Genomic DNA, 19,375 nt, shown 5'->3' with positions numbered 1-19,375 from the left:
GTGGCTTTTTTTAAAAACAGATAACAGATGGACGGGCCTAGATTTGAGGCCTCTGTTGGCTAATACCCATAGCTGTCAATGAAGGCACCGCTGGAAACTCAAAGTATGAGGAATTATGGGTGTAAACGTCAATCCTGCTGTACTACCGCATAATATGTTTGTCCATTGCATTAATGTACACCAAGGGATGATGATACCGAAATTCTCTACTCATTTCTTTTACATCAGGAATCCCAATAAGCCTTAATGAGGACAGGAAGCTCTAAGCAGATTGTTGCTTTACCTGGCGGAGTTTCTCCAATAGGCATGGGATCCCTGATAGTCGTTTAATAGATCTTTGGTAATCACGGTAGTGAAGAACAAGTTGTACCATCTCCAGGTCCCCTGTACTTACAGCCTCCTGGAGACCTGTGGGTCAAAGAACATTAACACAGGTGAAAAGGAGCAAAGGTCTATTTAATGTTTCCATTGAGTGAAGAGTACTTTTGCATATTCATTCACCTTTTCATAATTGTTTTAACAAAATGACACAATGTAAGAACTTAATTTCAGGAAGCTCTGTATGGGATAAATGGGCATTTCTGCTATCACAGCAATGCCTACAGTTCTATTAATGTTCAATATTCAAAGTAAATTTATACTACCCTAAGATTTGTTTTCTTGCAGGTATTCATAATAGAGAAAAAATACAATAAATTCAATGAAAAACTACAAAGAAAGAAAGACCAATGTGCAAAAGAAAAAATCTGTGCAAATACAAAAAAAGTTAACAATAGAAGTTAACAAAACTTAACAAAAGTTAACAATAAATAATACTGAGACCATGAGAGTAGAGTCCTTGAAAATGAGTCCACAGGTTATGGAATCAGTTCATTGTTTTTCAAGTTATCAGTGTTTACTGTATACAGAGATGAGAATGTGCAAGGAATTCTGGGCATAGCAAAACTTTGAGCTCGACAGGGTCTTTGGATTAAAGAGGCATTACTGGACTTTGTCTTCCCATTACCAGTAATGAACTGCTACCACAACATAAGAGGTAATTGTGACCCTGCAAAGCAAATAATTTAATGCAACAATTGGAGCAGAAATCAATGCCGTCTACAGTTTCCTTCAATTAATTGTAAAATCTTAAGTTCAAGATCAAGCAGTAATATTTGTAAATAGAAAATTAAGATAATTTTTAACGTGGTCTACAACCCAACTGGCAAAATATCTCAACATGTGCTGTCAGATCCTTCAACACCTCCTGCATCATTACCAGGCAAATAGAATTATGTGTAATTATAAGGTTATATCCAATTCATATATTAATCCTGATTATAATCATGTGAAATTGGATAGGTATATGGACAGGAAAGGAATGGAGGGTTATGGGCTGAGTGCGAGTCAGTGGGACTAGGTGAGAGTAAGCGTTTGGCACAGACCAGAAAGGCCGAGATGGCCTGTTTCCATGCTGTAATTGTTATATGGTTATATGTGATTCTGATGCAACATGTATTAAGCCTAAAAAAAACTTTGTTCTTATTTTTGTTATTATTTAACTTCTGTCATAAAGAAATTGAGGCACTTGTCTTTTTTTAAATGTTATTTTCTCAAAACAAAGTCATGTTGACAAATGAAATCAGGCTATATGGCAAATGTGGATCGAAAGAGACTTCATGTGCTGGGAATCTGGAATCCTGATGAAGGATCTCAACCTGAAATATTGACTGTCTATTTCCCTCCATAGATACCGCCTGATTCACTGAGGGCCTGCAGATTTTTGAGTGTTGTGCAAAGCATACAAAATGGTGGAGGAACTCAGCAGGTCAGACAGCATCTGCAGAGGGGATGGTTTGGGCTGAGATCCTTCATCTGGATGAGGGCAGCAGGCAGATAAAATGGTGGAAGGAGTGGGAGGATACAAGCTGGCAAGTGATAATTGAGCGCCTTGGAGCGAGCACATGGTCAAAGATGCTCTAGATAGCAACTGTGGACTGCCTACTGCCCACGGATAAAAAGCCAAAATGAGTGACCTCTATTTAAATAGCACCTTACACATATCTTTCAGAACAATCCTTTGCACATCAGGAATATTTCTGAAATGTAGCTCCTCTATAGCAAGAAATAGGGTGGTCAATTTTCATTCAGCAAGCTTCTTAGTGTGACCATATGATCATTTTGGCCAGAAAGAACTATAGTCTACAAATCACTGAATCAAGGATATCGGAAGTAGACAGACCAATTGTCTTTGTTCTTGTCGTGAGGTTGAAGGAATGAAGGATGCCATTTTGTGAAGCTGCTGTGCTTGGTAACTGATTCAGAACAAACAGCCATAAATGACCAGTTGTCACTTTCTGTAGAGGGCAAGAAGTGGATTCTGGCTTGGGACCAATAGAAAAGTGACACAGGTCAGTCAGAGTACCTCAAGTCAGTGAAATTGAAATGCAACATTTGAACCAATAATGTTTCAAAGCAAGGAGCTTCAAATGCAAAGCAGTGACAATTGTCCAGAGATGAACCATCGCAGATCGCTGAAGTAAGTAACCCCATGTCGGACACATAGAACAAAGGGTCCATACTGACCAGGTGTTCCTGAAATTAGATCAGGAACACCTGGTCAGTATGAACCCTTTGTTCTATTCTTTGTTCATAGAGGGTCAGGGAAACGTAGAAGGTATTCGGTTGTATAAATTCACGTGCTCTTTAGTTTAGACTATCAAGGTATTAGTCAGTAAATACAGATTCTCTCTATGTCTGTCGTTGAGTGCTGTCGACTCATGGTGACCCTATGGACAGTGTAGTTGTCCATTGGGTTTTCGTGGCAAGATACAGAAGTAGATTGCCAAGCCTATCTCCTGCATAGATACTGCTGCTGCCCAGGTTGGAACCCGGCCGGATTTGAACTCAGGACCATATACCTTGAAGTCCAGTGCTGATGCCAGTACACCACCGGCCAGCTCTCTATATCTAACTGGTCATTATCACTAAAGGGTAATCCTGCAACAATCACAACAAAATAATCTGCTTTTGGTCATTTTACCAGGCATAAATAATGATTTTCCTCTCTCCTGCAAACAATCTTACAGGATTTTCACATTCACCTAGCCTCAGTTAAAGCTCTGCTTGAAAGAAAGGCAAACTTGTGCAAAGTGTGCAAACTTAAAGTACACGGTATTGGGGGTATGGTATTGATGTAGATAGAGAATTGGTTGGCAGACAGGAAGCAAAGAGTGGCTTTTCAGAATGGCAGGCAGTGACTAGTGGGGTACCGCAAGGCTCAGTGCTGGGACCCCAGTTGTTTACAATATATATTAATGATTTAGATGAAGGAATTAAATGCAGCATCTCCAAGTTTGCGGATGACACGAAGCTGGGCAGCGGTGTTAGCTGTGAGGAGGATGCTAAGAGGATGCAGGGTGACTTGGACAGGTTGGGTGAGTGGGCAAATTCATGGCAGATGCAATTTAATGTGGATAAATGTGAGGTTATCCACTTTGGTTGCAAGATCAGGAAAACAGATTATTATCTGAATGGTGGCCGATTAGGAAAAGGGGAGATGCAGCGAGACCTGGGTGTCATTGTACACCAGTCATTGAAGGTGGGCATGCAGGTACAGCAGGCGGTGAAAAAGGCAAATGGTATATTGACATTCATAGCAAAAGGATTTGAGTACAGGAGCAGGGAGATTCTACTGAAGTTGTACAAGGCCTTGGTGAGACTGCACCTAGAATATTGTGTGCAGTTTTGGTCCCCTAATCTGAGGAAAGACATTCTTGCCATAGAGGGAGTACAGAGAAGGTTCACCAGATTGATTCCTGGGATGGCAGGACTTTCATATGAAGAAAGACTGGATCGACTAGGCTTATACTCACTGGAATTTAGAAGATTGAGGGGGGATCTTATTGAAATGTATAAAATTCTAAAGGGATTGGACAGGCTAGATGCAGGAAGATTGTTTCCAATGTTGGGGAAGTCCAGAACGAAGGGTCACAGTTTAAGGATAAAGGGGAAGCCTTTTAGGACCGAGATGAGGGAAAACTTCTTCACACAGAGAGTGGTGAATCTGTGGAATTCTCTGTCACAGGAAACAGTTGAGGCCAGTTCATTGGCTATATTTAAGAGGAAGTTAGATATGGCCCTTGTCGCTAAAGGGATCAGGGGGTATGGAGAGAAAGCAGGTACAGGGTTCTGAGTTGGATGATCAGCCATGATCATACTGAATGGCGGTGCAGGCTCGAAGGGCCGAATGGCCTACTCCTGCACCTATTTTCTATGTTTCTATGTTTCTACCTGTAGTTAGCAGTAGCCCTTCAGCACGGCAATGAACGGCCCACCTAGATATTTTTGTTCCACTCTACCCTCCATAGTGGAGAATCTGTAAACAGGCATCATTTAAACATTTCTCAGTGATACTGAAATGTTGGGAAATAACTTCATTGACTTCAGTTTTTGTAATTATTTACTTGCTGCTCTAATTATTTCACCCATAGCATTAAAGAGGCCCGGGAGGGAGGGGTACATCAAACGGCAATCTTCTCTCGGAACAGAATAAGGAGTGACCTCACAGAAGTTTATAAAATCACGAGGGAGAAGGACCAGTGTATGGTCATTGTCTTCTCCCCAGGGCTGGACAGCCTAAACCTAGAGGCGCAGATTCAAGAGGAGAGGGGAGAGATTTGAAAGAGACCTGATGGGTAACTTCTTTACACAGAAGGAAGTGAGTACCCAGAATGAGCTGCTAGAATAAGAGGTTGAGGTGGCCACAACTGCAACAATTAAGAGGCATGCTGATAGGTATATTAAAGGAGGGTCTTGGCAGGTTATGGGCCGAATACGGGCAACTGCAACTAGCAGGAATCATGTTGTGTTCAGCATGGTGATTTGGGCCGAAGGGCCTGTTTCTATATCACTCTATGATTCTAAATGTAAACAGTGTTGACATGAAATATGAGAGGAGGTTTTTTTCCTGACAGGATTATCAACAGGGTCATCAATGTCCTTTTTTGCAAAAAAAAATGTGTACATATTATGTTTATTGTTTGTTTTCCTTCTGAATCTGATGCTATGTGTCTGTGGTGCTGCTGTAATTAACCTTCCATTTGCACCTCTACTTGCCTATGGCTAAAAACTTGACTTCGACTTTCAAGTCATTCAGAACACTGATGATGCTTGTGCAAGAACATTTTTAAACTTTTAAAAAACTTTACCACAGACTTCTGTGAAACTAAATGATTAGCTACCTAATTCAGCACACTCACAGCATTTCTTTTTATAAGACTGTAAGACAGGCAACAGAATTAGGCCATTCAGTCCTTTCCATTAATTGATCTATGTGAAAGCAGTTCCCACGTGGTTAGAGTAACTTCAATGGAAAGTATATTGGCAAACACTACAAAGGATAAAAAGAGGGGTTATTTTCTATGAGTCCATCCCACCAGCAGAAAGTCTGGCACATGTTACCTGTTGCATTAAATATTGTACTCGTACGTGCCTATAATTCCAAATTTGTACTAACAATATGGAAAATTATTCTGGCTGCTCCAATTCCTCAGATTGCCTTGTTCAAATATTCAGAGTTAATGAAAGAATCCAAATTCAGTTAGTTCTAAAATTGTAGCAAATTGCTAGCAATTCACTATTTTCCATGTAATGAATTGCTTATATGAGATTTAGTTACACTAAAATCTAATTTAGTGCATGAATTTAATATTCTGTGGTAGGATATAACATCCGTGATTCTTAGCCTCTGAAAAAAAAGACCATCAATTTTTACACATATTAATGGACTACAATTTAGAACATGTTAGCTGCTGAGTGCAAAGAAATTAGAGCATTAAAAATTGATTCTGAAGGTTCCCCTTCAATGAATTTACAGTTATTGATTCTGTTTCCAAACTTGGTGGCGCCTCATCCTGACTGTTTGCTCTGCTGTTAGGCTCACTACTTGGCCCAGTGGCAGGGAATGATGGAGAGCGGGGCCAGGCACACTTCTCACCTGGGCCTCCAGTTTTAAGCCAGGGAAGGCTCCTGTAAAATTGTATTTTGTGCTGCACATTTAAATAAGTTTGTTAAAAGAGTTAAGTGCAGGTAAAAGCTGCAACTGTTTTACTCTATTTATCTTAACATTTTAAAATATTCCTTGAAATTCTATTGTCTTCACTAATTTTTTTATACGAGGGGTGATTGATAAGTTCGTGGCTTAAGATAGAAGGAGTCAATTTTAGAAAACCTAGCACATTTAGTTTTCAACATAGTCCCCTCCTACATTTACACATTTAGTCCAGCGATCATGGAGCACACAGATGAGTTATACAGCTCTCGTTACATGCACGTGCAGTTCAACTCTTTGAGTGATTACGCAGAAAGTTTGAAGTTAATAACTCATCTCCTTCTACCTGAGACCACAAACTTATCAATCAGCCCTGCTGTGGACACTGTCTGGAGGTAGAAGATCCACATGCTCCACGACCGCTGGACTAAGTGTGTAACTGTAGGAGGGGACAATGTTGAAAAATAAATGTGCTAGGTTTTCTAAAATTGACTCCTTCTACCTTAGGCCACAAACTTATCAATCACCCCTTGTAAATTGAATTTATAATTTTTCTAACCTATCCAAATAATTTTTTACAGTCAGAGTTGAAGTAGGCTTGAGCCTGACTTACCACACCCAATGAGAGGAAAGTCTTCACTGGTGATGGACAGTGAAAACTCACCTGTGCTTCCCAGGCGGACTGTACTCTCCTGAACGTCTGCCTCAAGTTACTACTGCTGGTAACATGATTTGCCATTCAACATGTCGACCCAGAGAAAGCTGCTTGAGATCTGCAGTTCCCTCAGAAATACGACAATGCACACCTGGCATTTCCTAGATTGGCCCAGTCAGAGCCCACTGCCCCGGCACAGGTAAACACTCTGGGAATGTAACCCCAGCTGTAAGAGAGGGTTCGAATCCCACTGCTGCCTGTAAGGAGTTTGTATGTTCTCTCCGTGGCCGTGTGGGTTTCCTCCAGATGCTCCAGTTTCCTCCCACATTCCAAAGACCTTCTGTTAGGGTTTGTGAGTTGTGGTCATGGTATGTTGGTGCCAGAAGCGTGGCTACAACTGCGGGCTGCCCATTTTCACTGTATATTTTGATGCATATGTGGCAAATAAAGCTAATCTTACCGTCTTTTATCTTATCTTACAGAACAGAAAAATAAAGCAACCTCTTCAATTGAGCCCTGCTGAAGGGTTTCTGCCCGAAACATTGACTGTACTTTTTTCCCATAGATGCTGCCTGGCCCGCTGAACATCTTGTGTATGTGGCTTGGATTTCCAGCTTCGGCAGATTTTCTCCTGTTTGCTCTTCAATTGATACACTCTTACAAAGAGGACACAAGATGCACCTTGGTACCAAAATATGACCTTATAAGGCATTACGGGGAACGGTCTGCTCATGCGCTTCTGAATGTCTGGGTTGGAGTCCTTCTGTGTTGATCAGATGGGCAACTCACTACAATCAGCCTCAGAAACCAGTGTGACAGGGAGGATGTGATTAAACTTAGAGAGGGTGCAGAAAAGATTGACAAGGCTATTGCCTGGGCTGGAAGGCTTGAGCAATATGGAGAGATTGGATAGCCTGGGTCTGTTTTCCCTGGAGTGCAGGAGGATGGCAGGTGACATGGTAGAGGTATGTAAAATAATGAGAGGCATTTCTATCATTTCTCATGATAGGTGTGTCTAAAACCTGAGAGTGCAAGTTTAAAGTAAGGAAGAAGGTTTGAAGAGGATCTTGAAGTAAATACTTCAGAGAAGTTGGTGTTTGAAAAGAGCTGCCAGAGGAGGTGGTGGAGGCAAGGAACAGTACCAACACTTAAGAGGCATCTGGACTGGTAATTGAATGAATGAGGCATAGAGGAAAATGTAATTAATGCAGCAAGGGGGATCTAGTAGAGATTGGCATGATGGTCGGCACAGGTGCAGTGGGCCGAAGGACCTGTTTCTGTGCTCTACCATTTTAACTGATGCTGGGTGAGCTCCACTCATATATGGACATTCAGTGATGACAAAACCAAACTGGACTGTGTTGCCTTTCCCTTCTGAATATCTTGTAAACCCTCCCATGAAGATAATCAAGGGGACTGCCCAATTAATTGGTGAGATGCTGAAGGAGGGAACCTCCAAGGAATTGTCAGCCTTTCCAGCCTAATCGTGTCACAAACACATGCACACTTCGCCACAAATCTGCAATAAATATATCATAATTACACCCCTTTATTTGATTCACAGAAGGACAGCAGCAGAAGCAAATTTGCTTCACTCAGTCCTCCTACACACACTCTCATCCTTTGCTTAGGTTTCCACAATGTGGATGAAGATAAGAATTCACTGTTCTGCTCACCCTGTCTGTGCCAGCTATGTATAATTGGTTCAGTCTTAAAATAAAATGAGCCCCGAAGGTGGTCATTATCGACATTTTGCTCTGTAATTTGCTGCTGAGCAATAGGGGAGGTGTTTAGTTACTCATATGTAGTACTGACCAGAGTCCACATATGGTCCTGCATTGATCTTGCAGATGCCTTAATGATTCATATTGGAATTAAAACCTTCTGCTCAAACACACAATTAACAAACGACTTTGATTAACCATTTGAAAAAGAGAAAAGTATTATAAATCTAACGTTATTACATATTAATCTCCAGTTGTCTTACGAATCTCGTTTGCATATGCTAAAGTTGCACTAGTCTTTCTAATGATCCAAGAGCTATAAATTACAAGGTTCTTACTATATTTATCCAAAGGCTCAAGATTAAGAAATTTATTCCACACCATGAAATTTTCAATTTGCAGTAAAATCCTGAATACTGAGAGATTGAAGTTACTATTAGTTTGCACGGTGTTTATAAAAGCATTATTGGATTCAGCAGTCACCATCACGTATAAAGAGGAACTAGCCAGCCAGTGGCGAAGTGGCATCCAGACCGGACTTCGAGGCGAGTGGTCCTGGGTTCGAGTGTGGCCCGTGCCTTGCACGTTTTCCAGCTGTGCTGGGTTGAGTGTCGAGCTAGCAACTCGGCCTCGTAAAAACAGACAAAAAAGCTAAAGAAATGGCAAGGTTGCCACCTGATGCACCACGAGACACAGAAAGGAGCAACAAATAAAGAAGTGCTAGCACAAGGTTCAGCTCCAACAGCTTTTGGGGGCTGTAGGGGCCACATTTGATCCTGATGGGTGACAAGTTAACTATCAGATTGATAAGGTCATTAGAAAATATCCCACTAATGAATACCATGCAGGCTACATGTAAGGTAAACAGATTATTACAGCCAATTTGCAAATTTGATGGTATCTCCTCCAAAGCAAAGCCCTATGGTTCAGCTGAAGCCTTCTTTTAAAATGGCATAGCTAGCAAATTTACAAGGCGTGTTGCCACAATAAAGCAGCATCCATCATCAAGGACCCCCACCATCCAGTCCATGCTCCCTTCTTGCTACAACCATTGGGCAGGAAGCAAAAGATGTTTATTTCCCACTCCGCCGGGTTATTGAACAGTTATTACCCTACAACCATCGGGCTCCTGAACCAGTATGGATAACATCACTCAGCTCAATGCTGAATTGAACAGACAACTGACTCCACAACCTATAGACTCACTTTCAAAGATTCTGCAACTCATGTTTTCTGCTTTCTTTCTTTTTTTCCTTATTTATTTATTTACTTATTTATCTATTTATTCATTTGTTTGTTTATTTATTACACATGTCTTATTTATTATTTGCATGACTTTTCTCCTTCTGCACATTGGTTGTTTATCAGTCTTGGTTTATATATAGTTTTTTATAAATTCTATGGTATTTCTTTATTTTCCTGTAAATGCCTGCAAGAAAATGAATCTCAAGGTAGTATGTGATGGCATGCACATAAGATGATAATAACTTTACTTTAAACTTTTAACTCTGAGCATGAACACATTTCTGGCAAGTTTTAAAAGAATGTTTGCATACTGCAGGCATGATTTCTGCTGACTATTGCTACAATCGCGCAGGGGTTTAATGCTTTCTGCGTCTTTTAAAGGGAACAGTATGCCTGTTCCAGAAGGTGTCGACCTTGAGCCTCTCAGACACAGGTAAATTAGTAAACATTCCAGGAGCTCAGCCTGGGCAGAGCTAATGCAGAGTAGGACAAGCACTGAGAAGAAGGGCTTTCAGTATAACAATGTCCACTTAGGATTTTCAAGAAGAAGTTCTTCCGAAAGAACCACAGTGACGAACAGTCCAAGGGAGGCCGCAGAAAGGACAGCCATAGAGTCTTCTACAACCTCAGAGCAGCACAAGGACTCCTTCGCCAGTGGCCAGACTCTCTCTAGACTTGACACAGGGATAATTGTAAAATTCCCAGATTGTTTTCTAGAGTTGCCCAAGGGACAGTCTGCATTCCACGCTTCCCGCTCTTTTCCCAGAGATCGTTCTTGACTCTTACGCATGTACTCAGCAACCACAGTCTGGAAATCAAGGGGTTTGGGATGAGGGAGAGTGGGATGTAGGAAGCTGGATTGGGTTTGATTGTTTTATATGGATGATTACTGACTCATTAAAGATCACTCCAGTAGGGTGAGCACTGTTGGGTAAGCATGTGCCACGTACCTCATCCGTTTGCTGCTGCTGCCTGAAGTTTGGAAGAAAGAATAATGTAGGTCTTGGACCATTATTTCTAATTCAAATGACAATGCCGAACAGGTTTCCTCTATATTGACTATATTCAGTGAGACCCACACTGCTCCCGCTCTCTGATCTCTGCTCTCCAATGATTTGAACGTGTGCTCACCCAGACTCATTCAGCTGGTACTTTTTCACCTCCACCCACCTTCTTATTTTAGTTTCTTCTCCCTTCCATTCCTGTCGCAGCCCAAAATGTCAGCCTTCCGCAAGGTACTGTGTAGGACCTGCCGAGCTTTCCACTAGTAGTATTTTGTGTGTATTGCTCTAGACTTCCAGGAACTGCAGAATCTCCTGTGTTTATGATTTGTGGCTCTGCTGCAAAGTCTCTTCAAGGGATGCTCACTCTGAAGAAGTTTAAATTTTCACTTCAACTGGAGTTCAGTGAGACCCTCTCTCACTGCTCTCCCTCTGTGATCTCTGCTGCCCTCTGACTCTTTAACCACATGCTCACACAGCCTCGCTCAGCTTGTACTCCTACCCCTCTGATTCTCGCTTCTTCCCCCTTCCTTTCCAGTCCCGATTAAGGGTCTCAGCCCGAAACATCATCTGCTTATTCCTGTCTATAGATGCTGGCTGGCCTCTGAGTCTCGTAATTAGGCGAGGGTTAAATTGGGGATTCTTGGACAGAGCAGGTTAAAGGGCCAGAAAGGCTTATTCTGCACCATTTCTCTATTAATAAATAAATACTGAGTGAGATCAATTGGAACAGCTTAAGGACTTTCTTCATCTAGTTCTTTAATCTTGAAAACTTGTTAGTTTGCAATTTCACACTTCCAATTGTGAGGCACAAACTTGATGATAAAAACAATATTTATATTTTGGAGGACAGATTTTAAAGAAATCCCAATGGAATCCTGCCAAGTATGTGTCCATTTGATTGCAGATGCAAGTGGAAAACAACTGATGCTATTAAATAACTGTTTGAAGTTTCAAGACTTTTAAATAATGTCTGTGGCTGAGTTGATAAGGAATGCAAAATGTGTCCAAGAGTGATAGCTGGCTTAGGCTACATGAATATTCTTTGGCACAAGAGATTCTGCAGATGCTGGAAATCCAGAGCAACACACACAAAGTGCTGGAGGAACTCAGTAGATCAACCAGCATCTATGAAAAGAAATAAGCAGTCGACATTTCGGACCAAGACCCTTCATATATGGAATAAGACCATAAGACATAGAAGCAGAATTAGGCCATTTGGCTCATTGAGTCTGCTCTGCCATTCAATCATGGCTGATCCTTTTTTCTCCTCCTCAACCCTTTCTCCAGCTTTCTCCCCAAAATCCGATCAAGAACCTATCATTCTCTGCCTTAAATACACAAAATACAGTACACGCAATGACCTTGCCTCTACAGCTGCCAGTGGTAACAAATTCCATAAATTCACCACCCTCTGGTGAAAGAAATTTCTCAGCATCTCTGTTTTAAACGGATGCCCCTCTATCCTGAAGCTGTGCTTTCTTCTCCTGGACTCCTCCACCATGGGAAACATCCTTTCCACATCTACTCTGCCTAGGCCTTTCAACATTCAAAAGGTTTTAATGAGATCCCCCCTCATCCTTCTGAATTCCAGTGAGTACAGACCCAGAGCTATCAAACGTTCCTTGTATGATAACACTTTCATTCCAGAATCATCCTTGTGAACCGCATCTGGGTCCTCTCCAATGCCAGCACAACTTTTCTTAGATGAGGAGCACAAAACTGTTCACAATACTCAAGGTAAGGCCTCACCAGTGTCTTATAAAGCCTCAGCATCACATCCCTGTTTTTGTATTCAAGACCTCTAGAAATGACTGCTAACATTGCATTTGCCTTCCTCACCACCGACTCAACCTGCAAGTTAACCTTTAGGGTGTTCTGCACAAGGACTCCCGAGTCCTTTGCATGTCAGATTTTTGGATTTTCTCCCCATTTAGAAAATCATCTACACATTTATTTCTACTACCAATGTGCATGACAATGCACTTTCCAACATTGTGTTTCATTTGCCATTTATTTGCCCCATTCTCCTTATCTGCAGTCTACCTGTTTCCTCAACACTACCTGCACCTCCACCAATCTTCATACCATCTGCAAACTTGGCAACAAAGCCACCTATTCCGTCATTTAAATTACTGATATACAGCATAAAAAGAAGCAGTCCCAACACCGACCCCTGTGGAACACCACTAGTCACTGGCAGCCAACCAGATATTGATCCTTTTATTCCCACTCGCTGCCAATGCTCTAACTTTTCTGTAATACCATGAGCTCTTAACTTGGTAAGCAGCCTCATGTATGGCATCTTGTCAAAGGTCTTCTGAAAGTCCAGATATGCAACACCCACTGCATCCCCTTTATCTATGTCACTTATAATCTCCTCGTAGAAGTCCAACAGGTTTATCAAGGAAGATTTTCCCTTAAGGAAACCATGCTGACTTTGTCTTATCAAGGAAACAAGGGAAACAAGATCAGCATGTACGATGTTCTGGACATCACTGAATTATGACTGAAAGAAGACTATAGCTGAGAGCTAAATGTCCAAGGATGCGCATTGTATCAAAAGAACAAGCAGCAGGTAGAGGGGGTGGCATGGCTCTGTTGGTAAAAATGAAATCAAATGATTAGAAAGAGGTGCATAAGGTTGGAAGGCATTGATTCATTGTGGGTAGAGCTAAGGAACTGCAAGAGTAAAAAGACACTGATGGGAGTTACGTGCAGACCCCCAAAAAGTAGTAAGTATGCGGTCTATAAATTATAATGGGAGAGAGGAAATGCATGCCGAAAGAGCAATGTTACAATGCTCATGAGAGATTTCAATATACAGATGCTGTACATTGGGAAAATCAGGTTGATGCTGGCTGAAGCCCATGAGAAAGTACTTCTAGAATGCAAATGAGATGGCTTTTTAAAGCAGGTCGTGATTCAGCCCAGTAGCTATTTTGTATTGGGTGTTGTGCAATGAAACGGAATTGGTTAGAAAGCTTAAGGGAAAAGAACCCTTAGGGGATAATAATCATAAGATGATCAAATTCACACTGAAATTTGAGAAGGAGAAGCTAAAGTCAGATGTATCAGTATTACAGTGGAGTAGAGCAAATTACAGAGGCATGAGAGAGGAGTTAGCCAGGAATTGATTGGAAAAGAACACTGGCAGGGATGACGACAGAGCAGCAATGGCTGGAATTTCTGGAAGCAATTCAAAAGGCACAGGATATATCCATCCCAAAGAAGTAGTATTATAAAGGCAAAATTACACAAACATGGCTAACAAGAGAAGTTAAAGCCAACATAAAAGCCAAAGAGGGGGCATATAACAGAGCAAAGATTACTGGGAAGTTACAGGACTAGGAAGCTTTTAAGAACCAACAGAAGGCAACCAAAAAGTCATTAAGAAGGAAAAGTGGAATAGAAAAGTAAACTGGCCAATAATATTAAAGAGTATACCAAGAGTTTCCTCAGATGCATGAAGTAGAATGAGGTGAGAATGGATATCAGACTGCTGGATAATTACGCTGGAGAGCTAATAATGGGAGACAATGAAATGGTGGATGAACTGAATAGGTATTTTTCATCAATCTTAACTGTGGAAGACACTTGCAGTATGGTGGAATTTTGAGAAAATCAGGGTCCAGAAGTGTGTGAAGTTACCATAACTAGAGAGAAGGTTCTTAGAGAACTAAAAGGTCCAAAGGTAGATAGTCTGAACTCAATTGTTGGAAAGATGTTGGAGTCGATTATTAAGGATAAGGTCTCAGGGTATTTGGAGGCACTTGATAAAGTAAGCCATATCTAACTTGGTTTCCTTAAGGGAAAAATCTTGCCCAACTAATCTGTTGGAATTACTTGAAGAAATAACAAGCAGGATAGACAAAGGCGAATAAGTGGATGTGGTATACTTGGATTTTCAGAAGGCCTTTGACAAGGTGCCACATTAACAAGCTAATTAACAAGTTAAGAGTGCATGGTTTTACAGGAAAGATTTTAGCATGGACAAAGCAGTGGCTGCTTGGCAGGAGGCAAAGAGTGGGAATAAAGGGAGCCTGTGTTAGTTGGCTGCCTGTGACGAGTGGTGCTCCACAGGGGTCTGAGTTGGAACTGCTTTTTTTAACATTGTATGTCAATGACTTGGATAATCGAATTGATGGCTTTGTTGTAAAGTTTGCATTTGATACAAAGATACGTGGAGGGGCGGGTAGTTCTGAGAAAATAGAGAGGCTACAGAAAGACAGATTGATTCGGAGAATGGGCAAAGAAGTAGCAGATGGAGTACAGTGTCAGGAAGGGTATAATCATGCTCTTTGGTAGAAGAAATGCCAACACATCTTTTCTTAGATAAGGCCCCCAAAACTGCTCACAATACTCCAAGTGACCAATGTCTGACCAATTCCTCAAAAAAAGCTCAGCATTACATCAACACACACAAAATGCTGGTGGAAAGCAGCAGGCCAGGCAGCATCTATAGGGAGAAACACTGTCGACATTTCGGGCCGAGACCCTTCGTCAGGACTAACTCAGCATTACATCTTTGCTTTTATGTTCCAGTCCTCTTGAAATGAATACTCTTGCCTTTCTTACCATTGACTCAATCTCCAAGTCAAGCTTCAGGGAATCCAGCAAGAGGACTTTCAAGTCCCTTTGCACCTCTGATTTCTGAATTCTCTCCCCATTTATAAAATACTCTATGCATTTATTCCTTCTACCAAGCTGCAAGAACATACGCTTCCTTACACCATATTCCACCTGCCACTTCTTTGTTCATTTGTATAATCGAAATCCGTCTGCAGGCTTCTTGCTTCCACAACACTAACTGCACTTCCAACTATCCGTGTACCATCTGCAAACTTATCCAAAAGCCAGCAATTCCATCATCCAAATCATTGACATACAGTATAACATGAAAAGAAACGGTGCCAACTCTGCCCCTGGTGGAACATCACGCCACTGGCAGCCAACCAGAAAAGGCCCCCTTTATTTCCACTCCTTGCCTTCTCCAGCCAGCCAATTTTCTATCCATGCTAGTATCCTTCCTATAATACCATGGGCTTTCTTTTCGTTAAGCAGCCTCATGTGTGGCACTTTGTCAAAGGCCTTCTGAAAATCCAAATAAACAACATCAACAAATTCTCTCTTGTCTATCCTGCTTGTCACTTTCTCAAAGAATTCCAACAGATTTGTCAGGCAAGATATTGCCTTAAGGAAGCCATGCTGATTTTTGACCTACTTTATCATGTGCCTCCAAATATCTTGAAACCTCATCCTTAAAAGTGGACTCCAACATCTTTCCAACCACTGAAGTAAAGCTAACTGACCTATAATTTCCTTTCTTTGGCTTCCCTCCCTTCTTAAAGAATGGAGTGACCTTTGCAACTTTCCAGTCCTCCCGAACCATTCCAGAACCCAGTGATTCTTGAAAGATCATTACTAATACCTCCACAATCTCTTCAGCTACCTCTTTCAGAACCATGGGGTGTAGTCCAAATTTTACAGGTGACTTATCTACCTTCAGACCTTTCAGCTTTCCAAGTCTTTCTCCATAGTGATAGCAACAACAGTCTCTTCTGCCCCTGACCCTCTTGAATTTTGGGCATAGTGCTAATAGCTTCCACAGTGAAAATTGATGCACAGTACTTATCAAGCTTGTCCACCATTTCTTGGTTCCCCCATTACTACCACTCCAGCATCATTTTCCAATGGTCCGATATCCACTCTTCCTCTTTTACTCTTTAATTATCCCTCTTGCTAACATTCCTCAGGTGCAATAGGAGGATCACCTGAATAAGTACAAAAATGTTGAATACACTGCTTGCTGCGCGTGGTGGTGGTAGAATTGGTTGAAAGAGGGCCATGACATAAACGCTTCTACCTTGGCCAACAACCTATATATCCTGGTGGGTATCGCTCCCCCGATATAAGAAGAACGGCAGCCAGCAAGAAAGAACGACTCTGTCAAACATCAGATGAGAGGCACCCACTACATGGTCATACACCTACACCCAGCCACCTAAAGTCAAGCAAGAGCTTCATGAACAGTGTTGTTCCATTACAATCAACCCCATCTGAAGCCCACATCGCCTTGTGGCAATCATAGTAACCTTTAGTCTCAAACAACCCCCAACGATGGAAATTCCACCGGATGAAATTCCCCCAGGAGCTAATGGCAACTGGGCAACCTGGAAGCGCCTTAACAGACTCAGGACTGGTGTAGGTCGTTCAAAGGTGTCACTCAGCAAATGGGGATATACAACTTGAGAATGTGGAACTGAGCCACAAACTATGCAACATCTCCTGCAATGCCCATCGCTAGAGGAACCCTGTACCGTTGCATATCTTGCCGAGTTCAACAAGGCGCAAAAATGTGTCCAGTCCTGGCTGGGCCATGTATAGACTGTCCGTAGACACGATGAGAAGACCTGAATAAGTATTTCCTCTCTCTCTAAGGTCCAACAGCATGGCAGATTTTCAACTGACCAAACCAAAAGAGAATTCAAGACAAGTCGGGTGTGGTGAACTAGATATACCTGTCTGACTGCTCCTGTGGCTCCTCCCAAGACCCTGCTGACTGCCCCTGTGGCTCCTCCCACAGACCCCTGTATAAAGGCGACTGTGGCCTGCTGCTCTCCCTCATTTCCCAGGATGTAGTGTTGTTCTTCAGTCAATAAAAGCCGATATCTCACTTCCTAAGTCTCGGCGTGAGTTATTGATGGTGCATCAATTTTATTGACTGAAAGTTACAACATGGAAACCGCTTTACGCCCAGAACGCCTAGACTTGGACCCCCAAGACCCTGGAGCAGCTCTTGCCTTTGAACACTGGCTGGTGTGCTTCCAATCGTACATAGAGGAGGTTCGTGCCACCGACTCGGCTGTTCGGCACAAACTTCTCCTCTCGAGGGTCGCCCCAAAAGTTTATTCGTTCATCAGGGACATATCCACCTACGAGGAGGCGCTTGCCGCCCTCAAAAGACAGTACCTGCGGCCAGTAAATCCAGTTTATGCACGGCACCGCTTGGCAACACGAAAACAGCAGCCTACGGAGTCGACTGCTGAATTTCTCCGAGAACTACAGGCACTCACGCGGACTTGTGACTGCCAAGCACTCACAGCGGAACAGCATACGGAACTCCTGGTCCGAGACGCTTTTGTGACTGGGGTCCGGTCAGTGTGTATACGCCAGCGGCTGCTGGAAAAAGCTGATCTTACCTTACGCACCGCGATAGAGACGGCCGATACGATAGAGGCTGCGCAGCTGTACGCCGAAGAGGTCCAGCCGCGCGATTCCCCGGTTCCGAGCGAATTCGCCAACACCGCTGCCAGTCGCGGTATCTCAAACCCCACGAATTCGACAGGTATGAAACTCTGTTACTTTTGTGGGCTTCAGAAACATTCCAGAAACAGCTGCCCGGCACGCGAAGCGACTTGTTCCAGCTGTGGGAAGAAGGGCCATTTCGCCAAAGTATGTAAGTCTAAACCGCGCCCGGGGTCGAGCAGCGCTGCGTCTGAGACCTGGGGGCCGCCATTTTGCATGACCGGATGTGGACAACCATCTTTGCCGGCGTCACCAGGCCCCGCCCCCGACTCGCTATCTTGCATGCCCGGATGTGAGCGGCCATCTTTGCCGGCGTCACCAGGCCCCGCCCCCGACACGCCCCGTTCAATGCTGGCTTCCGTGACCCTCGACCAAAGCGCCCCACACCAGCTCGCAAGGTCGATGATGGACATCCTGGTGGAGGGGCACAGGACTAGCTGCCTGTTTGACACAGGCAGCACTGAGAGTTTTATTGACCCGGCCACAGTGAAACGCTGTGGACTCGTGACACGGCCAGTACGTCAGAAGATCACCTTGGCTTCTGGGTCGCATTCCACAGACATCCGGGTGGGTTGTGTAGCGACTTTGGTGGTGCAGGGCACAGAATATCGGAACTTTGCGTTCCTGGTCATGCCTCGGCTGTGCGCACCTGTGCTATTGGGGCTGGACTTCCAGAGCCATCTCGAAAGTGTGACTATGGCATATGACGGGCCCCACCCACCACTCACTGTCAGGAATCCTCAGTTTGGTGGGACTTCGCCATATACTCCGTTACCACACGCACATACACCCCGAACCCCACATCCCGCCCAGCACCATGCCGATAGCTGTGCTGCTGACACTATTTGCAACCTCTCCACCCTCAAGATCCCTCCCCCATCGCTGTTCACCAACCTGACCCCCGACTGTAAACCTGTGGCAACTAAAAGTAGGAGGTACAGTGCGGGGGACAGGGCCTTTATTCAATCAGAGGTGCAGCGGCTGCTCAGGGAGGGGATCATTGAGCCAAGCACAAGCCCATGGCGGTCCCAGGTGGTCGTTGTTCGGACTGGGCAGAAAAATAGGATGGTTGTGGACTACAGCCAGACCATCAATAGATTCATGCAGCTTGACGCGTACCCCCTACCCCGCATCGCGGATATGGTCAACCAGATAGCTCAGTACAAGGTGTACTCGACAATTGATCTGAAATCCGCTTATCACCAGCTCCCCATCCGCCCAGAGGACCGCCCCTACACCGCCTTCGAGGCGGGTGGCAGGCTCTATCACTTTCTGCGCGTCCCATTTGGTGTCACAAATGGGGTCTCAGTCTTCCAGAGGGAGATGGACCGGATGGTGGACCAGTACAAACTGACGGCCACATTTCCCTATCTAGATAACATCACCATCTGTGGTCGCGACTGGTCGGACC

The 19,375-nt window shown here is 43.4% G+C and overlaps 1 protein-coding gene across 5 annotated transcripts in view; it reads right to left on the bottom strand.

Moving 5' to 3' along the window:
- The window catches only part of ankrd13b (ankyrin repeat domain 13B), a 483,016-nt gene that overhangs the window by 160,899 nt on the left and 302,742 nt on the right, over window positions 1-19,375 (bottom strand). For all 5 annotated transcript variants that reach the window (XM_073053400.1, XM_073053398.1, XM_073053399.1 and 2 more), the window contains exon 3: window positions 284-408. In XM_073053400.1, the coding sequence (XP_072909501.1) occupies window positions 284-408 (125 nt within the window). The remainder of the gene's footprint in view (window positions 1-283; window positions 409-19,375) is intronic.

Source organism: Hemitrygon akajei, chromosome 8 (genome assembly GCF_048418815.1).
Source record: "Hemitrygon akajei chromosome 8, sHemAka1.3, whole genome shotgun sequence".
Classification (NCBI taxonomy): Eukaryota; Metazoa; Chordata; class Chondrichthyes; order Myliobatiformes; family Dasyatidae; genus Hemitrygon; species Hemitrygon akajei.
Note: the sequence above shows the minus strand (reverse complement) of the source record. Positions and strands in the feature narration are given on the sequence as shown.